The following is a 22,872-nucleotide window of genomic DNA, read 5'->3' as shown; positions in this document are numbered from 1 at the left end:
AATGCTTTCATGAATTTAGCACGTTGCGTTTTGTGACTATTTCACAAAGTGCCGTGATACTGGGCTGAATTTCTAGCGGTGGGCAAACAGATTTAGTTGCAACACCACCGTCTTCAGCCACGGGTTAGGACCAGATTGTATCTGATGTGGGAAATCCAAGATGGATGCAGTTGAATTTCTTAATATTGTAGATTTCATCCTGATGTGAGACACATGAAATGTCAGACGTGTGGCCGATCCGTCACCTCGCCGAGCTCCGCCGTAATGACGAAGGCAAAAGACAGGAGGTCGAAATGGTTAAACAAGAATCATCCATCATTCACTTAAGGTGGTTGCCAGTTCTGTGATTGAGGGTACGAGGGGCCTGGCAGGATGCAGACAGCCCAATTTACAAGCTGATCTAAAGGTGGCAAGGAAAACCCAACAACTGGACCTGCCACGAAAAAAAAGCAGAAACAAACACAAAAATAAACTGAAAAATAAGAATTGTCTATATACGTGCTTATAAATATACTATATTTAAAATGTATTTCGCTTGACACCACCTGTGCTGTCATAAAACATGACCTCCATAAATGCTATGCATGCAAACACACACACACGTAAACAAACACACCTTCCTCCAGTAAGCAGCAAACTCACTGTGGTGGGGAGGGCATATCCCAGCATGCATGCACTCTTGGGGAGCAGCCAGTGTCATTTATAATTAAGTGGCGATGACTTATGAAAATAAATAAGTTATATTCGGTTACACGTGGACATGCACGGCGCGGCCAGGCAAGATGACATTTACTGGGCTGTCTACAGTAATGAACACTCTATTACAGGAGGAGGCTGGAGAGCTTTTGGTGGATGAAGAGATATTGAACGGAGACTCGATTATTTTGGTCTCTTAAGTGCAAACAGAGAGGACGGCCTCTTATTATTTCAGCTGCATTTCTTTCAACAGCACGACCTGCTTTACATTTCTTAAAATCTTGGTTCATTAATATTTTCATATTGACATAGAATCAAGTGACTACGTGGTCAGCACTCAACTATCTTCTCAGGAGATGGTGGAGACCAAAACACAGCTGAAAGGACTGAATATTAGACTCACCCGGTGGACGAAAACATGACTCTAATTGAACGTTAATGCTGCTCTGTGTCCACTCAGCGTCCGTGTCGTTTGGGTTTGCCAGCTTGTTTTGAGAATAATAAGGCAATTGCTTTCAAATAAACGAAGGTGACTCAGGAGGATTTTTTTCAGTCTGCAATGGCTGCAACAGACAGTTCAGTTCAGACAGCGCTGAGACATTCCACCCACATTTCCTCGTTATTGTCAAGGATTCCTCTGCATTCATTAGGCTGCGACGGCCGTCACGGCAAGAAAACCACTAGTAGTGATGAGCAGGTATGAAAAACAACATTCTTTCAGACAATTTCCTGTTCAAACACACCTGAAGTCTGATGCTGAAGGTTAATTACTTTTTTATGACAAGTACAGTCCAAAAGTGTCGGCACTCGTACAGAAAAGGAAACCAGACCACGAGCCAAGACGAAAATAAATTCACACTTTTTATCATTAAAAACTCCGCTGAAGCAATCTGCTCAGGACCCTTTCAGTTTCCTGTCAGGATTGTTTTTCCAAAGCAGCTTGAGATTCAAACTAGTTCCCCTCTGATTAAAATCCCACTTCATCAAACCTCTAATCCAGAGATTTTGCCAGAACGGTAAGTGGTGCGAAGACCCAAAAGCCGACATCAGCTGATATCGCCGAGTCGCATCCCTTCAACTTGAGAGAAAGGAAGTATTTAATTAAATAGGCTGCTGGCGTTGTTGTGGAGTGGAAAATACAGGAATAATCATCTAAGAACCAACAGACTACCTGCCATGAACGTCTCCAAAGCCACAGTTACAGCACGGCTAAAAACAGGATAATGTGTCTTAAATCTTTTAAACGAATAAAGTGACACATATACCAGCCAACTTATCCCAGGGGGCGTCCACCAGTGGGGTTTCAGGGGAGCTTAGGGACATCAGCCAGCTCCCCCTAAGGCAAAGAATCTATTGCTTTTTACTATTAAGACAAATCAGATCATGTTTCCCAAACTGGGACATTAGAGTGGGACAAACTCTACTAGTTGTGTCTGACCTGAGACTAATAATCGTGTCACATGACAGAACTGCACTCCGGGTTTACTCTCTGTTGCCTACATGTGTTGAAGCCCTGAGGGGGAAGTAGGTGTGTCGTTTTAGGTCACAAAAAGACATTTTTGAACTCCTTCCTGTGTGTCTCAGACAATTTACAATGAGGGGACTTAGGATGTAATTCAGCACTGACATAATAACACCCGAGGATATAACGTATCAATTAGCTAATGCTCAAGCCCCACTTTTCTCTGTACGCTTAAGAGATTCAAGTTTCAAGGACGGTTTGCTGCTTCTTTTGCAGTCGACTGAGCAATTTATTTGGTATTATAAACAAGTTGAACATTCAAAGCAGGGAAGTAGAGGAACTAAAGAATAAACTAATTAAAGGGCATTTCTGCAGTAGCTCTGACTGTACGGTAGCAACGCCATCACTCACGTCCTGTTTTATGAACCCTGGGGAGGCCAATCAAATCTCTTCCTTCCGCTCTGAAAATCTGCTCTGCGATCGGAGGCCGGAGGCAGCCAATGACGAGTCACCGCCTGTGTCTGGGGTCTGTCTCTGTCTCCCAAAGACACTGGGAGATTTGTCTCCATCTTCTCCTTTATGCCCGGGTGACACGTTGTCATTTCGGGCTCGCAGGTGGCCCTTTGTCTGTGGTGATCTATTGATTTTCTTTTTTATTCTCCCACTCGTCGGTGTTGTTCTGCCCTCATCATCCTCTGGAGAGAAGATGGGAGCAACAGCTGCAGCCAGCAAAGACGAGAACACAGTGTCTCACTTTTGACTCGCTGCCGAATTGTTGATGTTTCATCCCCGACTGCGGTTTTGAAGCCTCGAGTTCGGCATTTTGGCAGTCGCCATCCGGGAAAGAGTGACATAGAGACTCTGGTAGCAACTTGTAGGCAGCCCCGCCCTAAAGCATCCCCTGCTTTATGGTCTGTTTGACTCCTAATGGACCATAACTTACTAAATGAACATCATGCTGGATTGAAGAAGACTTGAAACTAGAGATTGAGACCATAAACTCATGTTTACAATGTTTACTGAGGTAATAAATCAAGAGAGAAGTAGAGTCATTTTCTCATAGACTTCTATACAACCAGAGGAGTCGCCCCCTGCTGGTCAGTAGATAGAATGCAGCTTTAAGGCACTTCTGCATTTGATTCACTTTTCAGAACCGGCGGTTGCCGCCTGGTGGAAAGATTCACAGCGACAGATACAGGACACTGACATCCAGCTGATCTCTGACCGGTGGGAAGCTCAACATACATTCATGGTTCACAGATGATGGATCCTACCAACGTTGGTGAAACCCTGACTTTTCCTCTGGTCTAGAGCCCCCATGAGGATACCATTTTTAAGCTCAACAACTATTTAATTGACTGCCAATTAACTTGGCACAGACAGTCATGGTTCCCCTTGGGATGATTTTTAATAACTTTGGTGATCCCATGACATTTCTCCAGCACCATCATTTATCATTTTACTTTTACCAGTACTTTGGTTGATGAGTATATACCTGCTAAACTAAGGACATGCGTTTACTGCTATGCCAACGCATTGAACTAAGATGGAAACTAACATTATGAACAGCATACCTGTCACTCGCAAGTATTGTTTAAGTATTTCTACTGAACCTCAGGCAAGTCAATGAGGGGAAAGTCAGAGCTTTTAAAAAACTAATTACACAGATTATTTTGCTAAAACTAAAAACGCACTCATGGGACAAGTTTTCTTAAAGACAGCTTTTTGATTTAGCCATCTTTACGGGTGTTTTCATACTCCACTGCCACTGCTCAGCCTTCACTAATGTTCTGTAACTGAGTACACTTTCAAAACTACTCGCCGATTGTTACGCGTGATTAACCGCAGTCCACTTCCCTGTTTTGGTAAAGTTGGTTTTCACACCTGACACGAATCGTACCCGAGTTCTGACTGCACTGGACTTTGGGATGATTGTCTCCTATAACATAAAACATCTTCAGTGGATGCTGAAAACGTTAACAATGTATAGCCCGAAAAGAAACTATCAAATTCTCCACAAACTGGAAAGTCAATCATCTCCTTCTCTAGTCCTAAGGTCACTACCTCCTCCGGACTTACTGTAAAATCTCAGCTCCAGCCACATATAACTCAGATAAAGACGATTGTTGAGACACAGCTGTCCCTCTTAATCTGATGACCACACCTCTCAATGCTCAAACATCAACAGATATTCAGTGCGATGCATTAGCTCTTACCTGGAGGCCCGTGGAGTTTGGCTTTCTTCACTGGAAGAGAAAAAGAGAAACCACAGATTAGTCACAAGGTAAACTTTGTTTCATTTTTCTTTGATTCTCTTTCTGTATTTTGTTGATGTTCCACCATTCTTCTCCTGATTAAATGAAATGTCTGAATATTAAAACTTGACTGTTAATCATTGTGATTGCAATAGGCCAGTAATCAATTATTTCTAGTTTGACTGTCGAAAAAAACTCCATTAGAATGGAGTTTAACTGAGACGTGAGGCTTTAATATCTAATATGCGTTTATTATTTTAGGCTCCGTTGTGCTTCTTGGTAACTATTATCAAAACACAAAACCATGCGTCTGTATTGCTGCTGGTGGAGGTAATGGAGGCAGTCAAAACGTATTCTGTGTGAATCAACAAGGAAGAGAGTTGTGAAAAGACAATGGACACATTTCTGTTAAATGCATAAATATTAACTAAAAAATGATAGAGGGTGACGAAGAAATATTTCAGTAAACCGTCGTTATCTTCCCACGATACCACTTAGTCACACTGTGTTAAGGATCAAATAAGTCCACTCCACACATCGTGAATTGTAAATACGTTTAGATAATAGGGTAATCCTCCATTCAAGCTCCAAAAGTGTAATAACTTTATGGTGACACTGAAATACCTTCGTGTAATGTGAAACAGCCCCTCAAACTGCTGAAGCCACAGAGAATTATGCTAGCACCAACCGCTAACGCTACGCCGTTTTAACACATTTCTGCCTCTTATTTCTGTTCTCCTACTGTTACATGTGAATGTTTGAGTGAATGTCCGTTTCATGTTTCATGTACCCAGTGCAGTGTAAATGTCCCCACTTGGAGATCAACAAATATCTTCATATAGCCGGAGAGGCTTCTGTCTGCTGCATTTTGGGCAAACTTTCCTTTTGCATGAAATGCATGAAATATGTTTGGCCTCCAAAATAATATTGATATTTTCAAACTGAAACTAAAAACCCATCTATTCAGCTTGGCTTTGATGTAGTATAGTATGTTTTTTTATTATAATTATATCATATTATAAAGTGATTTTATACAGTGTATTTTCGATCAATTCCCTCTAATTTAACTGTTTTTGCGTTTTACCATAATCAATTTATTCAGCGTTGTATTTTATTTATTAATTTCTTCTTCAGTTAATTTGCTGTGCATTAGTCTCTTCATCTTGCCTCCATTTCCATCTTGTTTTTGTCCTGTCAACCACTTGTAAAGCACTCTGAATTGCATTTGATTCGTTTGAGAGGTGCTGTATGAATAAAACTCGATTGACTGTGTGAAAACTTAAAGAACCTTTAAAAGAAATACTTAAAACAGCAGCAGTAAGAATTCACACAGTGCAGCACCACGTGTGTTGAAATGCCAGAGAGTCTTGAAATGCCAATGTGTGCTGGCTATGAGGCTGAAGAGAGAGTCCCTGGTGCAATTAAAGCTGCAATTATGCCTCCAGGATACATGTTGCAGTCATTTTACTACGCAGCAGTATAAAAGTTGATTGCCTTTTTAAGGTAATTTAGTTATTTAAATTAGGTTTGCATGCATCTTCTCAGTATGGGAGATCAATGCGTTAATTGAATCACAGCCAAAAAGTGTGGGATGTGATAAGAGCGAGATCGTTAACAGGGCATTTGTCTTCGGGCTGTCAGCACAGCTTGCCTTGTGTGTCACTCGTGCCAGCTCGGCGGAGGATCATAAGAAGCCCGGTGGCCTCGTTGGTCGCGGGCCAGCCGGGCTCTGACAAGACCCGTGTGGAGGCCCGACACTGAGACAGAGAGTCACAGCGATGCTACAGAGAGTCACAGCGATGCTACAGAGAGCCACAGCGATGCTACAGAGAGTCACAGCGACGCTACAGAGAGTCACAGCGACGCTACAGAGAGTCACAGTGAGTCACAGTGATGCTACAGAGAGCCACAGTGATGCTACAGAGAGCCACAGTGATGCTACAGAGAGTCACAGCGACGCTACAGAGTCACAGCGACGCTACAGAGAGTCACAGCGAAGCTACAGAGTCACAGCGACGCTACAGAGTCACAGCGACGCTACAGAGAGTCACAGCGACGCTACAGAGAGTCACAGCGACGCTACAGAGTCACAGCGACGCTACAGAGAGTCACAGCGACGCTACAGTGAGTCACAGCGACGCTACAGAGAGTCACAGCGATGCTACAGAGAGTCACAGCGACGCTACAGAGAGTCACAGCGACGCTACAGTGAGTCACAGCGACGCTACAGAGAGTCACAGCGACGCTACAGAGAGTCACAGCGACGCTACAGTGAGTCACAGCGACGCTACAGAGAGTCACAGCGACACTACAGAGAGTCACAGCGATGCTACAGTGAGTCACAGCGACACTACAGAGAGTCACAGCGACACTACAGAGAGTCACAGCGATGCTACAGAGAGTCACAGCGATGCTACAGTGAGTCACAGCGACACTACAGAGAGTCACAGCTATGCTACAGTGAGTCACAGCGACGCTACAGAGAGTCACAGCGACGCTACAGAGAGTCACAGCGACGCTACAGTGAGTCACAGCGACGCTACAGAGAGTCACAGCGACGCTACAGAGAGTCACAGCGATGCTACAGTGAGTCACAGCGACACTACAGAGAGTCACAGCGATGCTACAGAGAGTCACAGTGAGTTACAGTGATGCTACAGAGAGCCACAGTGATGCTACAGAGAGTCACAGCGATGCTACAGAGAGTCACAGCGACGCTACAGAGAGTCACAGCGACGCTACAGAAAGTCACAGCGACGCTACAGAGAGTCACAGCGACGCTACAGAGAGTCACAGTGAGTCACAGTGATGCTACAGAGAGCCACAGTGATGCTACAGAGAGTCACAGCGACGCTACAGAGAGTCACAGTGATGCTACAGAGAGTCACAGCGACGCTACAGAGAGTCACAGCGACGCTACAGAGAGTCACAGCGACACTACAGAGAGTCACAGCGAGACGAGAGTGGACCAGTGTTCCATGTCTAGGATTAAGAATACACATAAACAGAGCAGCAATGATTCATGTGTTGTCTGCAAACATCACCACAGGCTCGCCGCTGTTTTACTGTCTTCTGTAACTCTATGCAATCTTTCTGAAAAACATCACGTGTTACGTTTCATATTCTAAGATAAATAAGCATCGACTGCTACACTTCCTGTTAGCAGCAGAAGTAGAAGGATTACTTCATAACTAACAGGAAAAATGCATTTAAATACCAGACGTAAAAATGTGAGAGCTGACAAAGTTGGATTACCCCAAATTAAAAGCCAGATTAAAAAGATAGGTCTTTAATTTCTTTTTTGAAACAGAGGGAGCAGCCTTACCACATTTCTGTTGGGAAAGATGAGGATGTTCTAAAAGAAAGGCAGTGGAAGATGTTGTAGTGGCAGAGTTCTTGTATACAAATAAAGGACTTTAAATTTGATTCGAAACAATTACGGTAGCTTGTGCAGAATCACGAGCAGCGGGGTAATGCAGTTAATGTAATGCATATTAGTCACAATGCTGGCTGCATCATTCTGAATTAACTTTTCGGTAGTCTGGTGAAACCGGGTTGCAGTAATCGAACCTACTTGTAATAAAGGCACATATCCGCATTTCAGCATTGCTTCGCTGAAAATGGTCTCTTTTTGGGGATGTTTCCTGTTGACCTTATTATAAGCTGAAATCAAATATAGATCAGAGCCTAAAACTACTCCCTTGTGTCTCTGAACAGACAACCAAACTGCTACTTTTGATCCTTCAAGAACAATCTCTGACTTTTGCAAATTTAGTTTTAAATTAAGTTATTTGACATCATGTTGATCCCAGAGAGAGCATTTACGCATTTAACGAAAAAAGTATAGGACCCAGAATACGCCCTGGAGGAACACCATAATCAATATGAAATATCTGTGACACAAAATCCCCTAAAATAAAACTTAAGTAACAAGTATGAGCAAAACCAGCCAGGCCCAACACCACAGGGACCTACTCATCAAGTCTATTGAATGAAATGCCACCATCAACTGTATCACACGCAGCCGTAAAGTTTTGAAATCTGGTCAAGCAAAAACACATTTGTTGATTGTGGTGAACAACACGGTTCAGTCCTGAAAGACACTGTATATTGTTGCAAAATTATTTTTTTACCACCTTTGTCCAATTTTTACAAGCTGTTCATTGGGGGAAAGTAAAATAGTGTGTGAGAGACATTTGAAATCCCCTCTCACTGTACAGTGCACTTACCAGAGACAGACTAAGTATTCATTAATACCCGATAGTTCCCTGTTTGAGGCTCCTTACTGTTCGTTCGGGTAACTTGACAGTTTATTTTACATTTGTTGTGTGAATTTATTGATCCCAGGGTGGCAATTATTTTATTATTTGGTGAAGTAGAGATTAAGGTCAGACTTTGAGCAGCATCACTGAAGCTGTCGAGCTGTTATTTGTGTCGAGATGTTTGTACGAGCCCCTCGAGATGAGTTTTGTTTTCATTTCAGGAGCAGGAACTTGTGATTTTTTGACAGCCTCTCTGTTCCGTCACTGGGGGTAAATAAAAGGGTCGACCCAACCCTAAACAAATAGATTGTAATGTTATTCTCTACAAATATAGGAAAGAGAAGAGTGGGTATGAGAATCAACAATGTGCAGTCACATCAATCACACATTTTAAGCCAAATGTCTGCTACTCAGAGTTCCAGCTGTCCAACTCCAAACCACAACAGTTATCATCACCTTTCAACATTAAAGTACACACCGTATGTTCATTTTATAACAACTGCATCCACTTGAAAATACTTTATTTAACAATTCTCATTTTGCCCTTCAGAGGTTGGCATGATGTAGTTTAGGAGCAGTCAATCAGAATGGTGCATTCACGAGCAGTTGGAAAGCCTGGAACTTTCTTAACTTGTGAATGCATTGTTGTTTTGCAACCGATTCTCAAATATTGTCAAATTCGACCACCAGAAATACCTCTAAACGCATGAATATTACCAATAGTTTCTACCAAATATGTATTATATTCTATGTTTTGTTATTGTTGCATTTTCTTTTACTTAAGCAAAGTTAGCAATACCACATTGTAGAAATACTCAAATTCCTGCATTCAAAATATACTTAAGTAAAATCAGTGTCAAAATGCACTTTACTTTGGTAAAGGTGGAGGTGAGTTTAAGTACATCATATGCTGCTAAGTAGCTTAACCTGTAATAATATATCACAATGTATCTGAGATGGAGTAGAAGTATATAAAGTAGCATGAAATGTACCTCACAAATGTTTGGTTAGATGACAATAGGAACATCAAATGTTAGTGTATTTCTAAAAAAATAAAACGTGGTAAATTGCAGCCATTCTGTTCCAGAAAATAACACAAAGGTCGGCGTCACATTTCAGCGCTAACGGAGCTCAGCATCCCTCACCGGGAGGCCGAGTCTGATCAGAGGTAGTAAAGCAGGCCACGTATCAGACACGTGTCTGACCGGAGTGATTGTATGAGAGGATGCGTGCTGCTGGTGGGATAATCTCTCCGAGCTAATGCCTTAAGCAGGGCTGGAATCTACCAGACCCTGCTGCATTGTGCCGTCGGTGGATAACAAGGAGAATGGACCATGTGGGGAAAACGAAATGTTCACCCGCAAGAATTAAGAGCGGCCGACTCTTGACCTTCGGAAGCATCCGAAGCTTTTCCGAGTGCTTCGTAAAGTTGATGAAAACAGACTGATGTTCACATGATGAGTCATGGATTGGATTAAACCGGCTGCGCTGCATGATAATTATGTCATGCACAGATCTGGAGTCTCTTTAATGCTACAGATGGCCAACCGTTTTTTTATGCAACATGTTCTGGCTGGAACTAAAGTAGTTTCTATCTACATTACACTGAGCTGTGACATTTAACAATGTGACTTTTCCACTTGATGATTTGAGCTGTTATTGATTCAATGATATTATGAATAAATGTCTGCACACTTTTTCTCCCTTGAGTGCCATCTTTTATACGATTGCTTGCTCCAGGTAGATGGACCTTCAGTTAGCGGTTAGCAGTTAGCTCACACTTAGCCAGCGTTGGGAGTCACAGCGGGTCTAAATGTAACGGCAGCACCAGAAAATGTTCTGATCCGGGACTGTGGAAATACAGCTGGTTTTATATTTATTTTTTAATAGTATCTTCAGCATGACTTTGAAGTTGACTAATTGTATAACAACACGACACGTCATTTCCACTGTGCACCGATGACATTCTTCTCCTTCATTAGAATGAAGCTCCTACTGCGACCCCTCACCGGCTGCTCCGGTGGCCCCGGTTCCATCTCTTTGAAGAGACGTGTGAAGGTGCGGCTTTGAAGATCAAGGGTGGAAATAACGTCTCGTGGCGATTTAAAGTCGTTCTTTCTAAGGTCTCTGAATCCTCACCTCACACACCAGTTTGTTCAGCGGGAGACTACTTCGCTGGAACCAGGCCACATACAGGGAGAGTCCTGGTAGGGGGTCGGGGACTTTTATGTGTCCATGTCTGAACATTTCACAGATTCAACCAGCTTTGTTCTCTAAAGGGTTTGGATGAATGATGAAGTATCTGTGTAGAGGCTATTGAACAAGGCAAAGTCAAGACAAAGGCAAACAAGTTTTGTTTCCTCCACGTTAGTCGTGCAGTTAAAACTATTTGCAGGAGTGACTAATAATTAATCAGCAAAAACCCAAAGTGCAGCTGAGGCTGATGGGAATGTCGGTAATGTTGCAGGTATTTGGCCAAACAATAGTGTTGCACATGGTGGAGCTAGACGAGACTTCAGCGGATCATTAAAAGCAGTAGCATTCATCTCCTGGGGACCATGAATGTCCGCACCAAATATCGTGCCAGTCCATCTGGTTGTCCCATGACTGACACCGCTATTCATGCATACTTTCTTTTATGTATGAAATATTCTGAAAAAGCAGGATAAGAATCTATAGATCTTTATTAGGTCGCGATCACATCTGCAAAGCGCATCGGTCAAAACTAAATATTGAGCGGAGCTGCGTTCACAACCGAGTCATCAAATGATTAATTAGTATTTGAATAATGGGATAGTTGTCAAACACTAAAACATAATTTTGTCGACATCGATTCCTTGATTCAAACGACCTGATCTGTAGTTTCTCCACTTTAAATCTTGTGTGCTCATGTTCTTGGAAATAAATCATTGAGCATGAAGATAGCGTTCAAAAAACGACGAATTTATTCTTCAGAAATCTTCGTAGGCTAATCGACAAAGAGGGGGAAACTATTAAAGACCACCAATGTCAACCTTCCGTCTGCATTTGCCGACTTCATTCATCAAAACAGTAAGAAAGTGGTTAAGTAGTAAAGCTCACCTCTGATTGATTGATAGTAAAGATGCACTTTAAAAAACACTACAAAAACGTGACGTGCGGCGCCATATCATAGGAAGACAATGGTCCTGCTGGCGCCTCACAGAGGAAAGTGTTTTTCATCAGGTCACTGAATCCCTACCAGCTGTTCTGATGTCGACTCTTAGTCTCCTGATTTCCTCGTACAGTACGTGTGCAAAGGGGAAACAGAATTTTCCCTGCAGGTCTTAATAAAGTTAAACATTACTCATGGAGCAGCACATCAATCTTCTGTTTTTCACTCATTCGTTTCTCCACTTCGTTCGTCCACTAACATGCTGAGCGGGGGGGGGGGGGGGGGGGGCTCAGCATCCAGGCAGGCATGGACCTGAGCGGTGTCATTACAGGAGGCCAGACGCTGGATCTATTCTTAGCTCTGGTCCTGCGACTCTGGGTGGGTTTGATTGTGTGGAGGTTGGCGACCTGGTGGCCGTGTTATTAACACCCGCACACTTCCATTTAACAACAGCCCCTGCAGGCGTCACCGAGCCAGCCCTAATAAATAGAACTACTGTGGATCTGTGTCTCTACATGTGTGTGTGTGTGTGTGTGTGTGTGTGTGTGCATGTGTGTGTGATGGCTGATAAAACTAAAGTGTCTTTGAGCATCCTACCTAATGCTACCGTCCATCCTTTGAGCCTTTGCTGACAGTGAAGTAGGATGTTTAAAAAAAAACAGACTTGTTTATTTTTTTTCCAATATAAAAATGTACAGGAATTTTAACCCTAAATTTCATACATTTTAAAATCAAAAAGTAGCATTCTGGGGAAATTTGAGAGCAAAATAAAAAATGGAGATAAACATTTTTGTACTTTTTGTAAAAATGCCAAAACCATAAACACATCGGTTGTATAGATATGAATGGTGATGACAGCACAAATAAGGGACCCACACAAAGCATTATAAATAAGGAGAGTTTCAAGATGGTATGAAAAAATGATATACGAGTGTAAAAATATTCTTTGGGCTTCATTGATGACATAACCACAAACACACGCATATCATTCCATTAGTCATAATCATAACCTTCTTCACTGTGTTCTTACTAACTCTGAAACAACAGAACGCTGTCATTACATTTTGTCATGTTTTGTTTGAGCACATCTGAGGACAGAGTCAGGAAAGTGTCCAGCGGCACAGACTACGTGAAAGGCGAGGCCTCCACAGAGAGTACCAGGAAGTAGCATCGTCATAAAGAGGACGGAATGACAAGGAGGAAGTGTAGTCCCCGTCCCACGTAAGCCACAGCCCGACGCACAAGCATCGACACACACAGCAAAGCAAAAGCAGCAGATGGCCAGAGGATTATTCCCATCTACCCCCCCCCCCACTCCCCAGACGGGCCGCTGAAGCTTTGCTTGTGTCCCTGTCATTCCAGCGCAGTGGTTCACTAACCTCGTCTGTCCTCACCTACAGTCCTAACCTCTTGCATCTGGTGGCCTGCAAAATACAAAAGCTCCAGTTTTTGTGCTGACCTGCACAAATGAAGAAGTCATTGAACCCCTCACTTTGATATGACTGTGCACGTTCATGTATTTTTCTCCCATTATTGAGGCATAATTTCTTCTAATGCTAATTCTTCAACGCGCTGCAAATTATTCAACAGCGTTACTGTGTGCATTTATTCCACTGCTAATTGCCATCTAGAAATAGCCGCGTGTCCTCCCATCCTCCTTCGGCTTTTCATTCTGCAGCCATCCACTCTCTTCGGAGGGCTGTCAGCCACCATGCAGGCTCTCTGAGGCCCCTCCACGCAACAAGGAACAAGGAAGGAGGAAGAAGGGCCTCTGAAAAGTGTCACGGCTCTCAAGGAACAAGGATGCAGCTCTTCTGGTTTGACTTCATTTGCCTCAACGAGAGGGAAAGTCCTTTAATCAGGGAGAGTACATCTGCTATGCCGGGAATAAGAACAGAAACTCTGGCATTGGTCAACTACGTTTGTCGGGGGCCTTGAGGATGAAGGGATAGAAAACCCTCTCTCTTTTCAATTAATGTTATATCGTGCATAGGTGAGCCGAGCCGTCTTAAGAGCAGAGACTGTCCTCCGAAGGAAAAACGTCAGAACGTGAGCATTAGTCGTTTCGGCAAGCGGTCAGAAATGACATTTGCTGACGTCAGAGGGACAAAGCCTCTCCAGCTGTGATAGTCATTATGACGGGAGCAAAAAGGGAAGTCGGGTTGAGTTATAGAGCAGCAAAGCCGGGCTGGATGGACGGTTCAAACAGGCGATATTGTCTTTTTTTAAAGGTCTCTTCACCTTAAACTCCCAGTGTGTAGGATGTACGGGGATCTATTGGAATATAACAGCAATAACTATATTTTCATTTGTGTATAATCTCCTGAAACTAAGATTCTTTGTGTTTTTGTTAGCTTAGAATAAGCGCTTCATATCTACGTATGGCAAGGGACGTCATCATGGAGTCCGCCATGTTGCACCGTCCGTGTTTCTACAGTAGCCCAGAACGGACAAACAGAAATAAAATAGGAGTAGAAGGGACATTCCCAATCAGATCAACGTAGAACAAAGAGTGGAGTAGAAAGCACATCGACATCGCCAGATCAGAAAATGCTGTTGTTCTTGAGGGCAGCACCAAACCACGTTTTTGTTGTTCAATTTCGATGACTTGTTGTAGAAGCAACAACTTTTGACTGTGAATTTGACCAACATGAGCATTAAAGGGCAAATACACTTTTTAAAGGCAACTAAAGAAAGGACTACCACAACTACTGAAGGCTGCGATCGTTGGTGGAAGTGGAAGAAAAATATGAACCAACTTCCACTGTTGCTAAGAGATGTGAGCTGCGTTTCAAAGTCAGATGCTTTGGACACCGATCCACTCAACAGGTACAGCTGAGAGTGGCACTCAAGACCGAAGGAGAATCAGTGTGTTTACTTGCATGCACTTAAATAACCAGGCTACAGTCTGATCTCTGCAGTGATCTGATATCTTAACTTAAACCAGAAACCTGGTTCAATCGAGGTAAGGCGTTAACGAACCCTGATCTCCCTCCCCAGGTAGATTTCTCTTGGACAGCACAGGTGTTTAAGGTTGGAAAACAACAGCGGAGCATCTTTATTTACCTCCATCCAAAGTTGGATTTAAACTAGCAAAAAGTAGCTCTTAAATCAACTGATTAGTCGACAAAGACGTTCTACTTGGTACTGGGTAATTTCAGTATCAATACCAAACTTAACTGAAGTCAACGGTCAAGAAAAACACCTATTTTTTTGTTTATATATATATATATATATATATATATATATATATATATATATATATAAAATTCCACTTGGCTGAACCCACAGCGACCCAGCTGTGCCTCACCCCAAACCGTCTCTCCGGCCCACCGACCTCCCCCTTATCTCATCAGTGTGTCATAGACCGGTTTGGGTTTGGCGGTGTGTGTGTGGCCCTCCAGCCTCAGGCAGCACTCGCACCCTGAGATGAGAAACTGTCAAAAAAAACGATCAGTGAGAAACAATACGCCAGAGGCTGAGAGTTAGAGATACAGTTGGCGGGCAATAGTTTGATGGTGTGAAAAAAAAAATCTGTACGTCTGTGAAAGAAGAGCAATTTGTAATCTGGAAAGAAGCCAAAATGTGAAATAAACTGGTGGCAGTGTGAGATTGTGTTTGTATTTAACCTTCCATGAACTAAACTTTAATCCATCTGAATACACATGCTCATGAACAACAGCTTGTTCTTTATTCGTACACACCTGCCCAGTACAACCACAGCCTCCTGCCCAGTACAACCACAGCCTCCTCCTCCTGCCCAGTACAACCACAGCCTCCTGCCCAGTACAACCACAGCCTCCTGCCCAGTACAACCACAGCCTCCTGCCCAGTACAACCACAGCCTCCTGCCCAGTACAACCACAGCCTCCTGCCCAGTACAACCACAGCCTCCCGCCCAGTACAACCACAGCCTCCCGCCCAGTACAACCACAGCCTCCCGCCCAGTACAACCACAGCCTCCAGCCCAGTACAACCACAGCCTCCCGCCCAGTACAACCACAGCCTCCTCCTCCTGCCCAGTACAACCACAGCCTCCTGCCTCCCGCCCAATACAACCACAGCCTCCTGCCTCCCGCCAGTACAACCACAGCCTCCTCCTCCTGCCCAATACAACCACAGCCTCCTCCTCCTGCCCAGTACAACCATAGCCTCCTCCTCCTGCCCAGTACAACCACAGCCTCCTCCTCCTGCCCAGTACAACCACAGCCTCCTCCTCCTGCCCAGTACAACCACAGCCTCCTCCTCCTGCCCAGTACAACCACAGCCTCCTCCTCCTGCCCAGTACAACCACAGCCTCCTCCTCCTGCCCAGTACAACCACAGCCTCCTCCTCCTGCCCAGTACAACCACAGCCTCCTCCTCCTGCCCAGTACAACCACAGCCTCCTCCTCCCGCCCAGTACAACCACAGCCTCCTCCTCCTGCCCAGTACAACCACAGCCTCCTCCTCCTGCCCAGTACAACCACAGCCTCCTCCTCCTGCCCAGTACAACCACAGCCTCCTCCTCCTGCCCAGTACAACCACAGCCTCCTCCTCCTGCCCAGTACAACCACAGCCTCCTCCTCCTGTCCAGTACAACCACAGCCTCCTGCCCAGTACAACCACAGCCTCCCGCCCAGTACAACCACAGCCTCCCGCCCAGTACAACCACAGCCTCCCGCCCAGTACAACCACAGCCTCCCGCCCAGTACAACCACAGCCTCCCGCCCAGTACAACCACAGCCTCCCGCCCAGTACAACCACAGCCTCCTCCTCCTGCCCAGTACAACCACAGCCTCCTGCCTCCCGCCCAATACAACCACAGCCTCCTCCTCCTGCCCAGTACAACCACAGCCTCCTCCTCCTGCCCAGTACAACCACAGCCTCCTGCCTCCCGCCCAATACAACCACAGCCTCCTCCTCCTGTCCAGTACAACCACAGCCTCCTCCTCCTGCCCAGTACAACCACAGCCTCCTGCCTCCCGCCCAATACAACCACAGCCTCCTGCCTCCCGCCAGTACAACCACAGCCTCCTCCTCCTGCCCAATACAACCACAGCCTCCTCCTCCTGCCCAGTACAACCATAGCCTCCTCCTCCTGCCCAGTACAACCACAGCCTCCTCCTCCTGCCCAGTACAACCACAGCCTCCTCCTCCTGTCCAGTACAACCACAGCCTCCTGCCCAGTACAACCACAGCCTCCCGCCCAGTACAACCACAGCCTCCCGCCCAGTACAACCACAGCCTCCCGCCCAGTACAACCACAGCCTCCCGCCCAGTACAACCACAGCCTCCCGCCCAGTACAACCACAGCCTCCCGCCCAGTACAACCACAGCCTCCTCCTCCTGCCCAGTACAACCACAGCCTCCTGCCTCCCGCCCAATACAACCACAGCCTCCTGCCTCCCGCCAGTACAACCACAGCCTCCTGCTCCTGCCCAATACAACCACAGCCTCCTCCTCCTGCCCAGTACAACCACAGCCTCCTCCTCCTGCCCAGTACAACCACAGCCTCCTCCTGCTGCCCAGTACAACCACAGCCTCCTCCTCCTGCCCAGTACAACCACAGCCTCCTCCTCCTGCCCAGTACAACCACAGCCTCCTCCTCCTGCCCAGTACAACCACAGCCTCCTCCTCCTGTCCAGTACAACCACAGCCTCCTCCTCCTGCCCAGTACAACCACAGCCTCCTCCTCCTGCCCAGTACAACCACAGCCTCCTCCTCCTGTCCAGTACAACCACAGCCTCCTCCTCCTGCCCAGTACAACCACAGCCTCCTCCTCCTGCCCAGTACAACCACAGCCTCCTCCTCCTGCCCAGTACAACCACAGCCTCCTGCTTCTGGGCCACAGGTCAGCTTCACTTGAACAGCTTCAGATCAAGTGACTTGCTTGAGGGCACCTCGGCAGGAGGAAGCGATATCTCACTCGGTTTTGAATACCTCTCTTCTACAACAGAAGCAAGTGCATGGTTTCCAATCATTAAGTTAATATTTACATTTGTTTTAGCCAATTTTCAAAACACAAAAAAATCAAACCCTCGCTTCCCTTTGAAATGGTTTGTCAGAGCGGGAAAGAATTTGGAAGATGATCATGCGACCGTTAAACTTCCCACTGAAACGACAATGATTCATGAAGGACTAGCAGCTTCTTAAAGGCAAATGTAATCTCTTTTCAACCTTTTTCTCTCTAAAAATCTTCCACCGTAAAAAATGTCATTAAAAATGCCCCAGTGGAACTTAGATTCCTGTGAAGGGTCTAGTTTACAGGGGTCGCTGCGGTCCAGCACATATCAAAGGGCCCAATGTACCAAATGTCGACCGGAACGGTCAGGAAAACGTGTTGTTGCTTCAGCAAATTACAACCTAGTTTCAAACCCTTAAAAGGTGCAGCAGGAAGGATTTGATTGCAACCAACTGAGGGGGCGGCTCACTTTAACGCAGTTTCACAAGCGTGCCGGAGGACTACGGTGGTCTTCAGATAAAAAAGCTCTCTGTAGAGCCAGTGTTTGGTTTGTCCCATCTGGGCTACTGTAGAAACATGGCGGTACAGCATGGCGGACTCCATGAAGAAGACCTGCTCCCTATGTAGATATGAAGGACTCCTTCTAAGGTGACAAAAACACAACAATTCTTAGAGACACTGGCCCTTTAAATACCCAGTTTTAATCCATTAAACATGCACAGCTGAGAGTATTCAGCCTCAGTGATGCCATGAAGAGAAATGTGTGATTCTATTGCTTCAGATTAAAGGTCTTCCTTTTTGAAACCTTGATTTCCCTCCAACGGCCCAAAATCACAGCTTTAACTTCATGCTCATTCATTCACACGTGGACCCAACGCGTCTCTTTAATTATTAGTTGTAAATTATTCTCTCTTGTGTTCCAGGTATATCCTGACTGCTACTGTATGTTGTAACTTAAAATAATAATACTTACATATTGTAATATTCATTTTTTATATCAAACCAAACAAATAAATAAATTAGATATTACAAAAAACTGTCGCCAACATATGTCCAGAGTGAGATGTTTTAAAGAAAAACAAACTTAAGTGCTTTCTGGTGAGCAACACTGTTTTCTTAATTACCTCAGAAGTATCTTCAGCATTTGTGTGTGGCAATTTCTTATTAATCATCAGCCAACATCCGTATATCGGTTATAAGAATACCGGCTCCGGCTCCAGTTCCAGGTTGATTTTATTTTGATTCCTGCTTGGGTTGATTTAAATATTCGAGTCTAACTTTTCTAAAACTCAGAGGAACAAATTATCCGAGAAAACCGTCATGAACCAACAATATCATATATTGAATAACTCATAAGCCAACAGCACTGATACAGTTTGTCATTTGGTCTATTTCCCCATCAACCACATGTCCGAACAGAGTATTTCCATCACGACCCAGATCCAGGAAAATGAATGTAACACAGTAAAGAGGTAAAGAGGTAAATCCTACACTGTTAGGGTTACATCACAATGAAGACAAACAGCTGGAAACCTCTAAATATGTTCATTTGATGCATCTTCTCTAATTCTCATCGCCTAAATGTTATTAGTGGAAGGAGGCAGATGGGAATATCAAAATACAGGCATATTGCATAGCCTACCGTCAGGTTTCCACTAAGTTGTATCCTCATATCCTGTGAGGAAAACTATAATATTCCTGTAGGACGTCGAGGTTCTGCTGTGATATTTGTACAGAATCCTAACTCGCAGGATTAACGCCGCATTAAAACGCCAGCAGAACAGCTCCTACTTTTTGTGTTACCATTCTTCTTTTCTATATCAATTTAATAATTAAAAAACAAATAAAACAAACAAATGGGACCACCTGCAGACCTTACCTCTGACACACAGCAGGGACATCGCAGCGGGGGGTTTGTGCAACAGTTCCTCCAAAGCCGATGAGCCGTCAGTGAGTTTGCAGCCCAGTTGCCTGTTGCACAGCAGTCATCGATACTCCTCCAGCCTGTCGTTTACTTCCCGCTTCATCGCATCGTTTCTTTCATGAAAAATCATTTCTAAAAAGTACAGCTGTGAGGACAAAGGGGACAATCCAGGGGGTCCTGAGGGGGTTTAAGGGACGGCTGTCACTGTCAAAGACCGACGCACTACAGGCTCAAATCCTACAGAGCGGGGCGGCTCTTGTGCTGCGTTCATGGACTGCCCTAAAGGTTGGAATTTGGATAACTCTGCAAAACACAGACTGTGGTACACCTTATTTTGTTGTGGTGAACGTAGACTCATCCTGTAACTTTAAAAATACTTTATGTCGGTCATGAAAAATCTAAAAACACAAGAGACAATGACGGAAACTGAGGGGCAGAAGTCTTACAGAAACACTGGCCGTCTGTCCAAAAACAATATCAGGAGTTGTGGCCTAAATAGTATGCTTTCCACTGTGGATCCATCATGGAGCATGCAGCCCAGCATGATCAGGACAAGCGTAATAAAGTGCACTTGACTTATGTTAACACTCATCCAAGATCAGTGAAATTTGGTGCAGAAATTGGGATTTAAATGTGATACAAAGGAGGAATACAGTATTATGGGTTTTAAGAGAGGCCTACATCAAATGCAGAAAATCAAAAACACTTTGCTCTTTTACCATATTTGAAGAACTTGTAATTTTAAAAGTTTAATATTTGTCACAGCTTCAGAATATAGCAGCAGCAAGACACACTGATACAGGTACCCTTGAACTAAACTTGTGCGCTCACTTCAGGCACTGAAAAGCGGTCGGAGGTAGAAATACAATCTATAGATGACTAAAATAACTTTGTGCCGAAACGGGTGATGAGGCTACAGTAGTTTGTGCAGCTTACACACACCGCTCCCTGTACAAGTTTTTCATTAAAAAGGGTACATGAGTCACTTCAGCTGGAGCATGTAAAACAGTCATGCATTGAAGCCAGTTGAACCCTGAAATGTAGATTCACTATAATCTGCATTAAAAATTTTATTTTTTTAAGAAGTACATGCACTCGTTTTACATTCAGTTACTAAAACGGTCTAACAAACGTGCATAGTATTTCTTTACATATAAAACATTTGCAAAGCCGATTTAAAGCCTTTATTGTTTGCAGTCATGTTTACACCCCAAGTTGTCATGTGCTGTAATCATTTGCCCAATACCACCAATTGGAGTAATGGTGGGAAATCATTGGCTTGACAGTGGTTTGTGTCACCCTCATCCACATGCACGAGACAAACTACACAGGGACCCACTCAAGCTGCTCCATACTATGGTGAAGGGTTAGAAAATAAACTCCAAGACCTTACAGAGTTTGGCTCAAATAACCTCTTTCATCTTGTAAATGAAGTTGATTTCCACAAACATTTTATTGCAAAATGCATTTTATTTCTCCAAAGATGATACAAGCTTCAAGTCAGCGAGGCCCATCAGTTGAAACACCCAAGATGTCATCTGAAATGACATTAGTCACGAGTAGTTTTGGTAAGTGGCAGTTAGCATGATGAAAGGGCAGAACATATAGGCCCTATACCACACTTACCCCTCAGTTGTCGCCAAATGTTCCTTTACTTACATAGTTTAGATTGGGCCGACTTCTAAAAAGGAGAACATGAGAATTTAGCATCAGCTCAGAAATTTACAACAAAGGACATTTTACAGATATGGAAACCCACCCTGTTGATCCTCCATATTGGGTGCGGCTTTGGTCTTGGCAGGAAGTCTAGAGACAAAATTGCCACGAGCCATGTAGGGAGGCTTTTGGGGCATAGGCTGCACGACCTGGGGCTGCATCTTGGACGGGTACCCCGGGACCTGGGCCTGCGTCTTGGACGGGAAGCCCAGAAACTGGGGCTGCGGGACCTGGGGCCAAGTCTTGGACGGAAAGCCATGGAACTGGGATAGCAGGACCTGGGGCCGAGGCTTGGACAGGAAGCCTGGGAACTGGGGCTGAGGCTTGGACGGGAAGCCTGGGAACTGGGGCCGAGGCTTGGACGGGAAGCCTGGGAACTGGGGCTGCGGGACCTGGGCCTGCGGGACCTGGGCCTGCGGGACCTGGGCCTGCGGGACCTGGGCCTGCGTCTTAGATGGGAAGCCTGGGAACTGGGTCTGCGGGACCTGGGCCTGCGTCTTAGACGGGAAGCCCGGGAACTGGGTCTGCGGGACCTGGGCCTGCGGGACCTGGGCCTGCGTCTTAGATGGGAAGCCCGGGAACTGGGTCTGCGGGACCTGGGCCTGCGTCTTAGACGGGAAGCCCGGGAACTGGGTCTGCGGGACCTGGGGCTGCGGGACCTGGGCCTGCGTCTTAGACGGGAAGCCCGGGAACTGGGGCTGCGGGACCTGGGGCCGCGTCTTAGATGGGAAGACTTGGAACTGGGATAGCGGGACCTGGGGCCGGGGCTTGGACGGCAAGCCCGGGACCTGGGGCCGAGGCTTGGACGGCAAGCCCGGGACCTGGGGCTGCGGGACCTGGGGCCGAGGCTTGGACGGGAAGCCATGGAACTGGGATAGCGGGACCTGGGGCCGAGGCTTGGACGGGAAGCCATGGAACTGGGATAGCGGGACCTGGGGCCGAGGCTTGGACGGGAAGCCTGGGAACTGGGGCACCTGGACCTGGGATTGCGGCTTGGATGGGTAACCAGAGAACTGGGGATGCGGTACCTGGGGATGGGTTGGGTAACCCGGGAACTGGGGCTGCGGGACCTGGGGCTTGGTCGGGTAGCCCGGGAACTGGGGCTGCGTCAACTGGGGCTGGGGCTTGGTGGGGTAGCCCGGGAACTGGGGCTGGGGCTTGGTGGGGTAGCCCGGGAACTGGGGCTGGGGCTTGGTGGGGTAGCCCGGGAACTGGGGCTGGGGCTTGGTCGGGTAGCCCGGGAACTGGGGCTGGGGCTTGGTGGGGTAGCCCGGGAACTGGGGCTGGGGCTTGGTCGGGTAGCCCGGGAACTGGGGCTGGGGCTTGGTCGGGTAGCCCGGGAACTGGGGCTGGGGCTTGGTCGGGTAGCCCGGGAACTGGGGCTGGGGCTTGGTCGGGTAGCCCGGGAACTGGGGCTGGGGCTTGGTCGGGTAGCCCGGGAACTGGGGCTGGGGCTTGGTCGGGTAGCCCGGGAACTGGGG

At 45.9% G+C, this 22,872-nt stretch overlaps 1 protein-coding gene across 1 annotated transcript in view; it reads right to left on the bottom strand.

Moving 5' to 3' along the window:
• LOC306779100 (protein unc-13 homolog B-like) overlaps positions 1–19,652 on the bottom strand; it is a gene marked incomplete at its 5' end in the record, with an annotated part of 135,265 nt that extends 115,613 nt beyond the window's left edge. Inside the window, 2 exons of the mRNA XM_079270866.1 lie at positions 4,375–4,404; positions 19,631–19,652. Coding sequence (XP_079126992.1) covers positions 4,375–4,404; positions 19,631–19,652 — 52 coding nt within the window. The remainder of the gene's footprint in view (positions 1–4,374; positions 4,405–19,630) is intronic.
• Positions 19,653–22,872: the final 3,220 nt, after the last annotated feature.

The sequence above is a fragment of the Melanostigma gelatinosum genome (assembly GCF_949748355.1).
Source record: "Melanostigma gelatinosum genome assembly, chromosome: 6".
Lineage (NCBI taxonomy): Eukaryota > Metazoa > Chordata > Actinopteri > Perciformes > Zoarcidae > Melanostigma > Melanostigma gelatinosum.
Note: the sequence above shows the minus strand (reverse complement) of the source record. Positions and strands in the feature narration are given on the sequence as shown.